This window comes from Pleurodeles waltl, chromosome 2_1 (assembly GCF_031143425.1).
Source record: "Pleurodeles waltl isolate 20211129_DDA chromosome 2_1, aPleWal1.hap1.20221129, whole genome shotgun sequence".
NCBI lineage: Eukaryota > Metazoa > Chordata > Amphibia > Caudata > Salamandridae > Pleurodeles > Pleurodeles waltl.
This window is the reverse complement of record NC_090438.1, coordinates 285631463-285645075: the sequence shown is the minus strand read 5'-3', so window position 1 is coordinate 285645075 and position 13613 is coordinate 285631463. Positions and strand designations below refer to the sequence as shown.

Sequence of the window (13613 nt, the reverse complement as noted above, 5' to 3'; positions counted from 1 at the left end):
ACTCAAGGCTAAATGGGAATGGGAAGGAGGCCATGGGAGTGTACAGGGATATTGCCATCAAGTCAGGGTTATGTTCAGTTCAACTCCACATACTCTACCACTCCTACTACTCTCAAACCCCCTCCAGACCGTGGGCAGCTGCCCTACAGCAATTTGCTTGAGGGACTTTGGTGAGGTGGGGACTTTCCTACACACAACATACAATAAGCTCTGGCTTGGAGTAGCAAAGTGGAACATTGGGCAAATGTGGGGGGGCAGCGGAAGCCCTGGCATTGCAAGACTGAAAGACAAATATGGATTGGTGCATGCTTGCAGAAAAGACGATCCATAGGAATAGAGGATGCCACGGGAAATGGGAGAAGGTGTGGTCCCCTTGGAAGGACTACAGAAGAGATATGGGAGCGAGCCCGAAATGACCACTGCGACGGGGGCTGCACTCAGTGGAGCTAATCACACATCATCTGTCTCTCCAGATTGCTTGTATTAAGTGCACAGCCACAGTGAGGTTATGCCTTTATTGTACCTTCTATTACTTTTTTGATTTCTGTTTGAATCTAAAACCAATAAAAAGGAATTTTAAAAAACATAGCTATCCCTGGAAAGTTCAATTGACAAATGTTTATCCAACTGGAGTTCAGTAGCACCTGATGTAATGGAACCTTAGTGGGAAATGATAGAACCCACCATGGACCTTGCCGGGTAAATGCTGATTCCCTCAGGACTAGGGGAGACTTCCTTAAATCAACCCAGATGCACACTCAAAAAAGGATTAGATGAGGGATTGCTATTTTCTGGAGAGCTCGGAAAGAGTGAAGAATATTTGATTGTGCACAGCAAAGGAACATAATTTCAATAAACCTCCTACTTACAAAGACTAAGGCCCTCATCCAGAGTTGATTCTGAGTTGATTGGAAAAGGTATTTACCACATTACCTCAGGGTAAGATATTTACAGGATACTCTAAGCAACCCCTGTTCCAAGCAAAACACAGCGTGACAATCCCTATGTTCAGTTTGGACAAGGGTTGGAATTATCCACTAAACTTGAAGTTGCGGCCTTTAAGTTATTAAAGGCATAATAAATGTAAGTTACCAGAAGCTTCAAAAAGAATGGCAATTCTTGTTTGAACATCCTGATTGTCTTTCTCTACTTTCACTTGTTGTATACCTTTTCTTCATTGAATACTTTTAGGTGTGTGAGCTGGTGTTTTATTTTGATCCTTTTCGGAAAAAATGAGTTTTTGATTTGATCAGATAATGTCCATGTGGCAAAGTGGGGCTTCTTTTGAGGGACCTTTAGGTTGGTTTTCACTGCTGTATAATTGAGACTGAAAATGTTTTCATAGGAGTCTGAAGGGACAACAATCTCACAAAGGATCACAGATTAATGGAGTGACCTGTTGGGAAATACTGATTGCTCTCTTTAGGCATAGTTGAGCCAAAATTATTTAACTACATTTGGTCATATTTCGAGATGAAGACATTTGAAGGTGTGTAATGCTTGTAAAAGGGGCTTCCCACAAATATATTTTATAGGCACTAGCTGCTGCAAAACATACCTCATACCTCAGGTAGTAATGTTCGATTCATATATCCTCATTCTGAATATTTGGTCTGTTGCCTGTTCCAGGAATGTAGAGAATTCTTTACCTGGTTTATGAATATCTGAATAGTAATGCTCTATCTAGCCTAACAGTTAACTGGAAATGAAAAGGTCAAAGTATGTACATTATTCATTGCACATGAGCATTTCTCTGTTGGTCTGTGTCCGCCCTGGTGCCTTGCAGTTTCAGTGTTAACGTTATCAAGCCTTCAAAGAAGAAAGGAGAAGAGTGTTCCATTCCATTGAGGCATGGGTAGTTTGAAATTGAGACGCTGATTATGACCCACAGATCATCTGTTGCTGAAGATCTACTTGTGTTTCAAAGGGACGGACTACTATTTATCTTGTATATTCTGAAATTGTGTTCTCTTGATGGGGCTTCCTTTGTGTTACTTGATGTCATTTGTTTAATGCCTTTCTGGTGTTGGGCATGCATTAAAATAAAAAAAATATATTCATAGGAGGAATTTCCAGCTTTGATTACGCAACTTCTGTTGATTTGTTTTTCAGGTATTTGTGACCAGTAGTGGAAAATATAGTGAAGTTGGACATCCGTTTGGCTATCTAAAAGCAAGCACTACTTTAACCTGTGTGAACCTTTTTGTAATGCCGTATAACTATCCGGTGCTGCTGCCTCTGCTAGGTACATTACAATGCATGCAATGTTTCTTAATTTAAGATGGATGACTAAAGAAATGTTCAAGTGTTCTCAATTTAAAGAGCCACAACTTGGCTGAGTTACCAGCTTACGTTCTGAGAGATAGTATGAGCCTGATACACTTTTGAATAAGTTTACACTTTTGAGTAAGCTTACTACTTTTTGGTATTCACAAACTGCACTTTTGTAGTAAGTGCAGCACTACACATGCCTAAACACTGGCAACCACTAACACCTTCCAATAGAAAACAAAAGTGTAAGTTACTACAAAAGTGCAGTTTGTGAATAGCACTTTATAATAATTTTTGCAGTCGTACTACGATAATACTACAAAATGCAGACCAAGCATGTTTGGAAAGCTGTCTTTTCATTTTTTGACATCCTTTCAGTGGTGGCCCGTCCTTTAGGGCTGAGGGGCCGCGCCCCCCACCTTTTGCCCCTCATGAAGTGTGTCTGTCAGGCTTAACAAAGGCCAGCCTGACAGACACTCATCATTTTCAGCTCAGACAGCCAGGAGTGAGCCATGCGCGATTTGCGCAAACTCCTGGCTGCCTGATCTGAACTTTGCTGGGCTGAGGAGGTCACAGCTCCTATGTGCGTGACCTCCTTGGCTCAGCAAAGGTGCCTCGAGGCCCTCCCCTGGGTGACGAGGAAAGCGGCACCCATTGACACTCGCCCTGGGCGCTTCAGGTTTAAGCCCTGAAGTGCCCAGGGCGAGTGTCAGTCAGTGACACTTCGTCACATAGTGGGGTGGGGTCAGCAGTCTCACTGACCCCATCCCACTCTGTAACGAGGCTGGGACTGCTGCCTTCCCTCAGGCAGCAGTCCCAAGCCTCCTGGAACCTGGAGGCTGAAGGTAAGTGTGTGTGTGTGATGTTTTAATTTTAATGTTTGGTGCGCATGTGCATGTTTGAGTGTTATGAGTGTTGTTAATGGATGTGCGTGCGTGTGTGAGTGTGAAAGAATGAGTGTGTGTGATCTTTTAAAATGAATGTTTGGTGCGTGCATGCATGTTTGAATGGTAGGAGTGTTGTTGATGGATGTGCGTGCATGCGTGTCTGTGTGTGAAAGAATGAGTGTGTGTCTGTATGTGCTTCCCACCCGGCCCCCTCCCTCCTAAAGCTGCTGGCCGCCACTGCATCCTTTTTATGTGTTGATCTTCATGTGGGACTCGAGATCATTTTAGATTGTTAGAAAATTACTGGTTGAGAACAACTGTTATGGCTAAATGGTTTGTGTATAATTTGATACTTATTATGATATATCAGTGACTAGAAAAAAAGACTACTGCATATTACTTTGATAGTTTTCTACTCTACATTTTATGCCAGTGGTTCCCCACCTTTTGACTTCTGTGGACCCCCACTTTATCATAACTGGAAACCGGGGATCCCCACTGAATCCTTAATGGAATCCGGGGATACCCCATTGAGTCAATACTGAAAGCTGGGGAACTAATCTGTTAATATTATATAATTTTCTGAAGAGTCGCGGACCCCCTGAAGAGGCTTAGCGGGCCCCCTGGACCACAGGTTGGGAACCACTGTTTTATGCTATTTAAAAAAAAGAATTGAGCTGTTCAGACTACAGAGGCCAATTGTAGTTGCACGCATGAAAAATAGAGATTGAAAAATGATTTTGCTCATAGCTCTATGTCCAATCCACTCTGTGAATTTTAGGAAACTAAAAATGTTGCCACATATACCTGGTTCCCTTTTTTAACTGCCCTATTGCTTGCTAGTTTCAGTACATATCTATCATTATGTTAGGCTGTTTGATAACGGAAATGATAATTATATTCGATCTCTGTATTTTGCTTCAGATGATTTGTTTAAAGTGCACAAACTCAAACCAGATGTTAAGTGGCGTCAGGCGTTTGACTGCTACTTGAAAACAATACCTCCTTACTTTTTGTTGGTATGTACATTTATATTTTTATATCAGCCATAAATGTTGTTGATCTGTGTGTATTTAAACAATATGTAATATGGGTCTCAATTTTTGCCAACAACAATATGCATAGACCCTTAATCCATATAGGGGTTAAGCCAGCTGAATAAAGGATCACTATCTAAGGGACCTGCCATTGTTTTGTCAAGTAATATTTGTGTGTGGATTTTTTTTTTCAATATTTTTATTGGATTTTTTTCATCAAGCAATACATGGTGCTCAACAACGCACCTACAACAACTATATTGGAATGGAGATGCATTTGCTCAATTTTGCAATGTTACAGTGTAACTCAGTTTGTTCCTAGCTATCAACCAGGTATCGGGCAATGTGTCGCACAAGGCAGTCTTCTATTATATGTTATTGGGACTGCGTCAAATGGGGCCTTTCCTCCCTTCCCCCAGTTCTATGCCATACCATAATGTTTTCTCCAAGGACCCCACACCTTATGAAACTTCTCTGGGCATCCTCAGGCCTTGGATGTGACATTTTAGGCTGCCATGTATAAGTCCATCCCTGTTTTCCATTCCCTAATGGTAGGCTGCTCTGGGACTCCCTAATACTTGGCCACGTCTCTTTTGGCCACCTTTAAGCCAAGTTTGCTAAAAAGGAACTTAGGTTACGGAACATCTACATCTGTAAGTATACCCAGGAGGACATACATAGGGTCTGCAGGGATATTTTCCTCCAATACCATGCCAACTCCCAATATTTCAGACCACCATGATTGTATACTGGGACAATCCTAAAGTGTATGCATGAATATCCTCCATTCTGCCCCACATCGAACACAGTTGGGAGACTCCGCTCTTCCGAATTTGTGTAGGCGAACCCTGTCATAGTACACAGGGCAGGATCTTAAGTTGTATCAGCCTTAGCCGGGATTTAATTGCCATGTTTGTGGACATTTCCATACGTTTTTCTTCTTGGCAGATTTTAATAAAGGTGGTCGTGCGCTTGTACATAATTTGAATCTCATTATAGATAACTTGACTTGATCAGCTTTTTTTTATATTATGTTAAATTTTTAAAAGAAGGTTTTTTATGTTCTGTGAATGGAGTATGCTTCTGTTCCATTGTTCTCCCTTAATGCATGCTGACTTGATTGGTTGTCAGTCATTTGGACTGTGGAGTGTGTTTGTTTAAGGTGAGGGGTGCTGAAGTGAGCACTTCTACGCAATTGTGTGTGTAGAGGCTGTTGTTTGAGTTGAAGTGTTCATTTGGAAGGAGGAGGGAGTGTTGAGGGTATACCTTTCCATTTTACCCCTCTGAAAATGGATGATTTGTTGGCAGACCTATTCTACGTAATTGGAGATGGTTCCCTCTTGACTCTTTCGCCAAATACCCTTTTGTAAAAGCATTTCCCCTTATTTTATTTGAAACGTTAAAAACATGAAACCTCCCTTGGAGGTTTGTCGTTATCACTGTGATAGAGGACAATTATGAGATTTATTTTTGCACATATTTGTCAATGATTTCTCAGGTTCATTCACTGAACTGACTTCTGCATTAAAACATGCATAAAACATTTAATTTGGGGGTCTGTGTCCTTTATGCTTAACCTACACTTAAGTTCAGTTGCTATTTATTTGTATATTTCAGTAATATAATAAACATATGGTTAGTTGAAATGTTTATTCAGACTACAAAATTAATGGCAAAAACTTTACCCCTTAATCAGAACACAGTAGTAGAGGCACTTTGAGAAACAGAAAAGTGAACAATCAACTGAAAATGTGAACACGCAGCATTTTCAGGGTATCCATACTCCATACATGAAAAAGTTAGATGCCCTTTCCTGTGTCCTAATGACTTTGTTTACAGCGTATGAAGGGATATGAAGGGATACTTTATCTAGAGGAGTTAAGACATGCGGTTTGTTCTATACAATGGCCCTTTCAGTTTCTACACTGAACTGCACACAAAGGCATGTGCCACACTTAAATAACCAGTCTCCTGTTAGTAAGCCCTTCCTCCAAACATACAGATGGGTCAAAAGAGCCAAATCAGCAGCACAAGAAGCTCAATTCATACCCCAACCATACCTGTGCATGGCTAGTCAACCCTCTACCAATTCCCTTACCGAAACCTGTTCCTGCCATCTGTTCAAATCAAAAGAGCCATAGAGTGGCACCAGAGGCTTCCCCGCCCACCAGCACCACCCAGCACACATTGGCTGTGTGACCTCCACCAACCTGCATCTGCTGGTCTTTCTTAAATTCGCAGTATCCTGGGTGTTCCATCACCCTGGTGTTTAAAGACCGTAGTATTTTGAATTGAACATTGCCCTGGGGGGAGCACCTCCAGACAATATAAAATTACAATTTTTCAATCCCTTTTAAAATACTTGGGGATTTTCGTACTTTCCCCAAAATATCACAGGACTGGAGTTCGAATAGTAAATAATTCTCCTGGACCAATTTAGGAAAAGTTGCTTTCCCACATCCATGAAACAGTCTGCTTCCCTGAGGGTGCAACTGAAGGCAAGAAACTAAAATAAGCTGTAAAGACAAGGGTATCACTGGTTTGTTCTCTTTGGATCAGACACTGCCCCTTTGCTAAGCCATCTGGTCCTTGTGCCTCACATACGGTACATCACTCCACGTACCCATACTCATACTTAGAGTACGCAAACACCATTCCTGAACTTCTAACACAAACAACCTCTTTCCCATACATCTCACCAAAACAAAGACTACCACAAACATTTCAAATCATACTCATCAGAGAACACGCTGAAGCCTGGATGCACAGAAACATGGTTCAAATAGGCTCATTTTACTTCCTTGACATCTTAATCTCTGCAGGCTATAACATCCAATACATAGACTACACTCCCAAACAGGTGGAGGGACTCAGTCATTCATGGGTCTTCCTGACACTCCACACTTAAAAACACGCCATAGGTGATAGAAGGAATGCTTGCAATTTGTCTGACCACTGGCAATCGCTTGGGGTAGCATTACAACCCATCCTTCTTTTTCTCACCACGCCACCTCAGTTTCGACCCAGCCATACGCTAATCAGCCTTGAACCTGCTCCTCATGAGAACAGTCCAGCCCAAACTGCCAGACCAGGTCTTCACTGAACCGGAACACATGCAACCTAGGACTAGTTTTGCCCTGATAAGGGGTCATCAGCCAGGTATAGCTTGGTTCCTGTGGCACAGTGAGCACAGGACCCACGTCTGGGCATGCCCTTGCCACTCAGGGCAGTACATCAAACACAGTAAAGGTAATGGAATGAACTCTTGCAATTTGTCTAACCACTTACAATCTCTCATGTAACATCCCAACCCATTTTTGTTTTGTTGACCATCCCACCTCAGCTTGAACCCAGCCATACTCAAATCAGTCTTGACCCTGCTTCAATAGGAAAAGTCCAGCCTGAACTGCCAAGCCAGATGCGCTCTGAAACAGAATATAAGCAACCTAAATCTGGTTGGGTGCATTATTCAGCACAGGCTTTGCATCAAAAGAACACATTTTCAGAAAACCAGTACCTCATTGTGCCTGTTCTCCTTCCAGAAGAATATGACATCCTTCTTTCCAGAATCTGATTTCAGAGTGATAGTGAAGGCCACGGTGCCAATAGTGCAAGCAATAGACGTAATGCTATGCCTCCCTACTACTACCTTGTAACCCTACAAAAACACACTACATACTGCGACTCACTAATCAAGGATCATGAAAATGTCTGACTACATCATCAAAATGCTGAAGGAACTAGACGTCCTTCCCCTCCAGGCCTTCATCGTATTCGACACCAGCTGAATCACTTACAAGGTCACTAGAAACAGTATCCTAACACACCTGGCCAAGTGGGCACTACAAAACCTAGAACCAGGACATTGCCAAATCAAAGACAAGTAGATACAAAAGAGAGAAAAACAGAAGGCAGGCCTTCTCCATTTATGCTAACAAAATCTACAACCACTCTCTACAGCTCTGACCCTCTTGCAATTCAGGTACAAATTGAAGATGTATTCAGGTATCATTACTTCCTCACACTCTAGAGACTGCCTGTGTCCTGCCTTATGTAAACACCTGTATCATTCATTGGATGGTTGCGCCTGTTCAGTGCTCCTTCGCTTTCCAGCTAGAGATCCAGTGTCTAGAGATTGTGCCTTATCACATCTAGGGGTAGATGTTTTGCTTTTTGGCCCTGTTCATCCCATCTCAGTGGGTCATATTTGCCTACCCTACCCACTTGTCCTAAAAAAAAAATTAGCAAAATCTTAGGGTACTACTATACTTTGAAATGCCACTATTAACGGGAATACCCCCCAATCTACCATTACTTCATCACTCAGATGTCTATGGGCCTCGATTTCACATTATTCTTGAGTTACTCCGCTTTCAATACACAGGACTACTGGCCAAGACATTTAACAAACTCATTAAAGCTGAAATTGGTGAACAAATCTTGAAAACATGCATTTCCGTTCTGAAGGGAGATTCAAAGCAAGCCATAAAAATGTGCCAATGGCATAATATTCTGTCAAATTTAAATGCAAAGCTTGAGGAGGGGACCTAATCTGTGATTTCGGCAAAGAGATTGTCTCAGAAGTCAGGTAGCATGCTAAGCTTTTCAGGCTGCTGAAACCTATTGTGGTTGAAGTCCTTGCATGATTTTTGTAAGATGTGCCAATCTGCTTTCATTCATAATAGGCTCTTCCAATGATAGATAAGTTGCCCCTGTTGAAGATCTTTATCAGTATGTCCATCACAGAGAGTAATCAATGCATAACAAATGGCAAGATTTTCATATATCAAATATTCCAACAGGGATCTGGAGCTCTGTAACTTCAGATGACATTTCCAAGTAGATCTTGGCAGGAGCACAGATGTCTCACATGGACTAGCCGAAGACTCGGTGGCTACTGGAGAAAACTGAGAGGATATGGCTTTTTTTCTACAGATTAAAGTCTTTATTGTCAGGGGATCCGGGAGTAATGCCTTTGGCTCAAGACCATGCACATGAAGGGCCTGCTCGGAGACTGCTTTTTCCAGCCTTGGGAGGGATGAGCTTTTGCTTTGCATTGGGTTAGCCACTTGTCTTTTTCCAGATCTCCAGTAGATAATCATATTTCCTTCGCCAATTGCAGTTTAATTTGAATATTCTGACTGCTCTAGGAGGTGAGGTTCTTCACCCTAGACAGCAGGTATAAATTTATGAGCTTGACTCACAGTTGAATCCCCTCAATCTCTGCCAAATCATACATATTAAAATATCAATATGAATAAGCTTGCATTTGGTTAGCAGTTGTAAAGTTTGTTTCTTATGTTAGTGGTTTGCGAAAGTGATCAGATTCTGATTGTATGTTATGTCACTGTTACACACGAGACACAAAATAATTTTTGTTTGAAAACAAGTTTGCAGTTTCAGTTTTGTTCCTTTTAAACAATTTATGGTACCTAGACACGTTTTGACCTTGCTTACTAATGTGTATTATTGTTTTGAATGTTTTATCTTTTGTTTTTCTTCTAGCCACTAAAGAAAGTACTAAGGGTAATGGGGGCACCAAATTTGGTACCCGATAAACTAGATTGTGGACTAAGCTACAGTGTTATTTGCTACTTGAAGAAACTCAGCCAGCAGGTAATTTTGCTTTCACACTAAAATAAACTGTCAAGCATACGTTTATTTGATAGTGGTCAGCTAGATGTCTTAAACTAAAGTTTGTTGTCTTTATGTATGTATTTGGTATATGTGAACACCACAGTATGTGACAATTTCAAAGCTTTTTACAGATTCGGGTATCCTGAAGCTGAGAAAATACACTAAGTAAATTGTTGAAAGACCCTATTGCATGTACACCTTTAGAACTGTCATTGACTCCAAAAGGGAATGGAGAATGTGGGAGTGGGAGAATCCACAAACAAAAGAGGTTTCAGCATCAATATAGGAAAGCCTTCATGTTGAAAAGAAAGAATTCTGTGTCAACTGCGAGATGGAAGCACTCATAAAGAAGAAGAAGGGGTTGACGACTTCCTTAAGGCCTCCGAGACAGGAAGCCTGTGAAGAAGAACATACTAAATTGCAGCTCTTTGTGTTGCAGGAGCTCTAAGAAGAGGGAATCTTCCACAAGGAAGGGGAACAAAAAGGAAGTCACTTTGAGCAGTACTCCTTCCAAGAATTAAAGCTGTTATGAGGGGTGGCAGGATCTGGACACTGACTTCCCAGAAGAGGGGGTTGATACCTACTCTTCAAGACCTGCCACCCTTCTTACCCTGTTTCTCTTGACATTGCAGTGTACAATGCTCTGATTCAGATGGCAGCTCACACTTATCGAGTCCACTTGGATGACAATCTGGCTCCTATATCCTCCTTGAGACACTGCTACAATGAAAGAGGAAGAACCGATTCCTTCCAGGGCTTCCTAGCAACTTGGTCCAAGAGTGAGAAGCCTTCAAGGAGCCAGCCAAAGCAGTGACTCCCAGGGTCAAGAAATAATACAGGCACTCTTCTCAAGACCCCATCGGCAATACAGCATCAACTCTGTCATTGTTGCCACAGCACGATGGTGTACCTACACCAACAATGAAAGGAGATAGAGGAGTTGATGGAACATTTCCCACACCAGTACGAGAAGGGGATGAAGGCAGTGATCCAGGAGGTAAAGACCATCCCCAGCACATGCCTTAAATCAACTCTGGATGCAACACATACAGCCAGCAGGGAGTTGTGCTCTGGCACCACCTTAAGGAGACACACCTGGCTGAGGATGCTAGGTTTTAAACAGCAAGCACAGTTGGCTATGCTATATAAGTCTATCACGGGTAAAACCCTCTTTTGGAATGTAAAAAATTCCTACATAAAGTGAAGAAAGACAATTGAAACTGCAAAGTCGATGGCCAGCTTGCAATTCAAGGGACAGTTCTGAAGAAGTCACAACGAGAAGAGTACCAGCAGGAGGAGGAGAACTCTTATGCCACTTTCACACCACTGAACAGCACTCACTGTACACCACCACAGTGGCATTAGTCCACAACACCAAGACGGCCCTTTCAAGGAAGTGCCAGAGCGAGAGTTCACATTCAGCAGGGGTCAGAACCAGCAAACAATTGGCTAACCACTAGTACCCTTTTACAAACAACAGCAGTAGGGGGAAGAATCGAGGAGGTTCCTCCAGGAGGGTATTATCATTGAAAAATGGACAGCGAGCACCATATGGCATGTCTATTGCATAGAACTGAAATGAAAGCCTCCAACAAACAGTCTGAGTGTGAGAGAACAGGTCAAGAGCCTTCTAAGCAAACAGGCAATCCAGAGCACTCTAAAGGAGAAAAAACATTATAGGGTTTAATCCATTTTCTTCCTAGTGCCGACACCAAGCAAGACACTCAGACCAATCCGAGACTTGCTTGTCTTGAACAAGTTCCTCAAGACACGAGGATTCAAGGTGGCCGTGCTGCAAGAAGTCATTCTGAGGCTGCAGAAAGAGCACTACTTTGCAACCATAGATCTGTACAGTGCCTACCTGCTTGTGCCGATGAACAGTGGCCACAAGCAGCTGGTGAGGTTCACAGTGGAGAAAATATATTAACAATTCATGTGCTCCCTTTTGTGCTGAAACATGCACAAAGGGTTTTTGCACAATGCATCACAATGGTGCCATACATTTGAGTAGGCAGAGGATATATATCTTTCCCCACCTGGTCGAAGATGTTCAAACAGTGCCCGGAAAACATAGACACTATGATGAAAACACTCCACAGATTAGGTTTCTCAATGAACCTAGAGAAATAAACTCTAGTCCCAGGGAGAGAGAAGACCTTAATGTGGGTGAGGCTAAATTCAAGGGAGACCAAAGCTTTTCCAGTTACAAAGAAGATCCTGGCACTGACAGAGCAAACTCTGCTATAGCAAAAGGGACAATCTCTGATAATGAGGATAGTGGGAAAGCTAATGGGCATAATGACATCCTGCATCCACCAGTGCTTTAAATGGTCAAACATTTCTGGTGTAAGAGTACTGGTACTCTAACATTAGAGTTGTATGTCTATAAAAAGTACTGTGCATACCACTAATTACCCATGCTCCAATGTCAATGCCTTAGGCGACCAACAGTTGGGAAGTTTTAGTGGTTGTCACAGAGATGATGCAGAAAGAAAAGCTGCGATGGTACCAGAGACAAACCAAGTGGGAAACAGACACAGCCATCTATCTGCCTGTGACAATCCCCACAAGCCTTGAACCTTGAAGGTTTAGCAGGAGACATTGGCGGTGATTCTACCAGTCGCCGCCCGCCATGTGGTTACCGCCAAATGACCGCACCGCGGTCACAAGACCGCGGCGGCCATTCTGGCTTTCCCGCTGTGCTGGCGGGCCAAAAGGCCGCCCGCCAGCACAGCGGGAAAGACCCAGCAACGATGAAGCCGGCTCCGAATGGAGCCGGCGGAGTTGCTGGAGTGCGACGGGTGCAGTAGCACCCGTCGCGAATTTCAGTGTCTGCTAGGCAGACACTGAAATTCCTTTTGGGGCCCTCTTACGGGGGCCCCTGCAGTGCCCATGCCATTGGCATGGGCACTGCAGGGGCCCCCAGGGGCCCCGCGGCACCCCCTACCGCCATCCTGTTCCTGGCGGGAGACCCGCCAGGAACAGGATGGCGGTAGGGGGTGTCAGAATCCCCATGGCAGCGGAGCGCGCTCCACCGCCATGGAGGATTCTCAAGGGCAGCGGAAAGTCGGCGGTACACCGCCGACTTTCCGTTTCTGGCTGCGGCTGAACCGCCGCGGTCAGAATGCCCAGCGGTGCACCGCCAGCCTGTTGGCGGTGCTACCGCAGTCATTCGCCCTGGCGGTTTTTACCGCCAGGGTTAGAATGACCCCCATTATGCCTTAAGCACACTGTGAGTAAAGCTCAAAAACGTTGACAAAAAGTTGGCCAAAACAATTACTTGAGAAACTCACTGAATCCACACTGTTGGCATGGAACGAAAGGAGCTGGGGTGGCTCCTATATAGACACTGTGACCTCACTTCTGATGCAGAGGATGCTGATGCAGAGCCGAACGACACCGCCTACAGGTGCGCACAGGTACTACTCAATATTTTACAAATCCAGTCTGACACCTAGGGAATATTCTAAGGTGAAGAATATGCGCTTAAGAGTCTCTACCGGACAAAGCGTTACCAGAGGTAAGTAACTTATTCTAGCCTATCATTGGATTGCAGTGTATGCACTTCATGTGAGCCTGTCATTATTCATAGTCAAGGGAAGCAAGATAGCTTACCTCTCAGACATGTTGAATGGGAGGTGAATTGTCCTACATAACTGGCTGTGACAAACGACATGTAGCCCTCCAGCTAAAAAGGGAAGACAGTTTCATTTTAAGTATCTCCTTGAAAGGACTAATGCTAAGTGGTATCCCTCTTTGGCTTTTAGACAGATTTACTGAT

General features: G+C 43.3%; 1 protein-coding gene across 1 annotated transcript in view; it reads left to right on the top strand.

Moving 5' to 3' along the window:
• LOC138263749 (integrator complex subunit 6-like) overlaps nt 1-13613 on the top strand; it is a 191281-nt gene that overhangs the window by 153701 nt on the left and 23967 nt on the right. The window contains exons 9-11 of the mRNA XM_069212486.1: nt 2113-2245; nt 4083-4177; nt 9701-9811. Coding sequence (XP_069068587.1) covers nt 2113-2245; nt 4083-4177; nt 9701-9811 — 339 coding nt within the window. The remainder of the gene's footprint in view (nt 1-2112; nt 2246-4082; nt 4178-9700; nt 9812-13613) is intronic.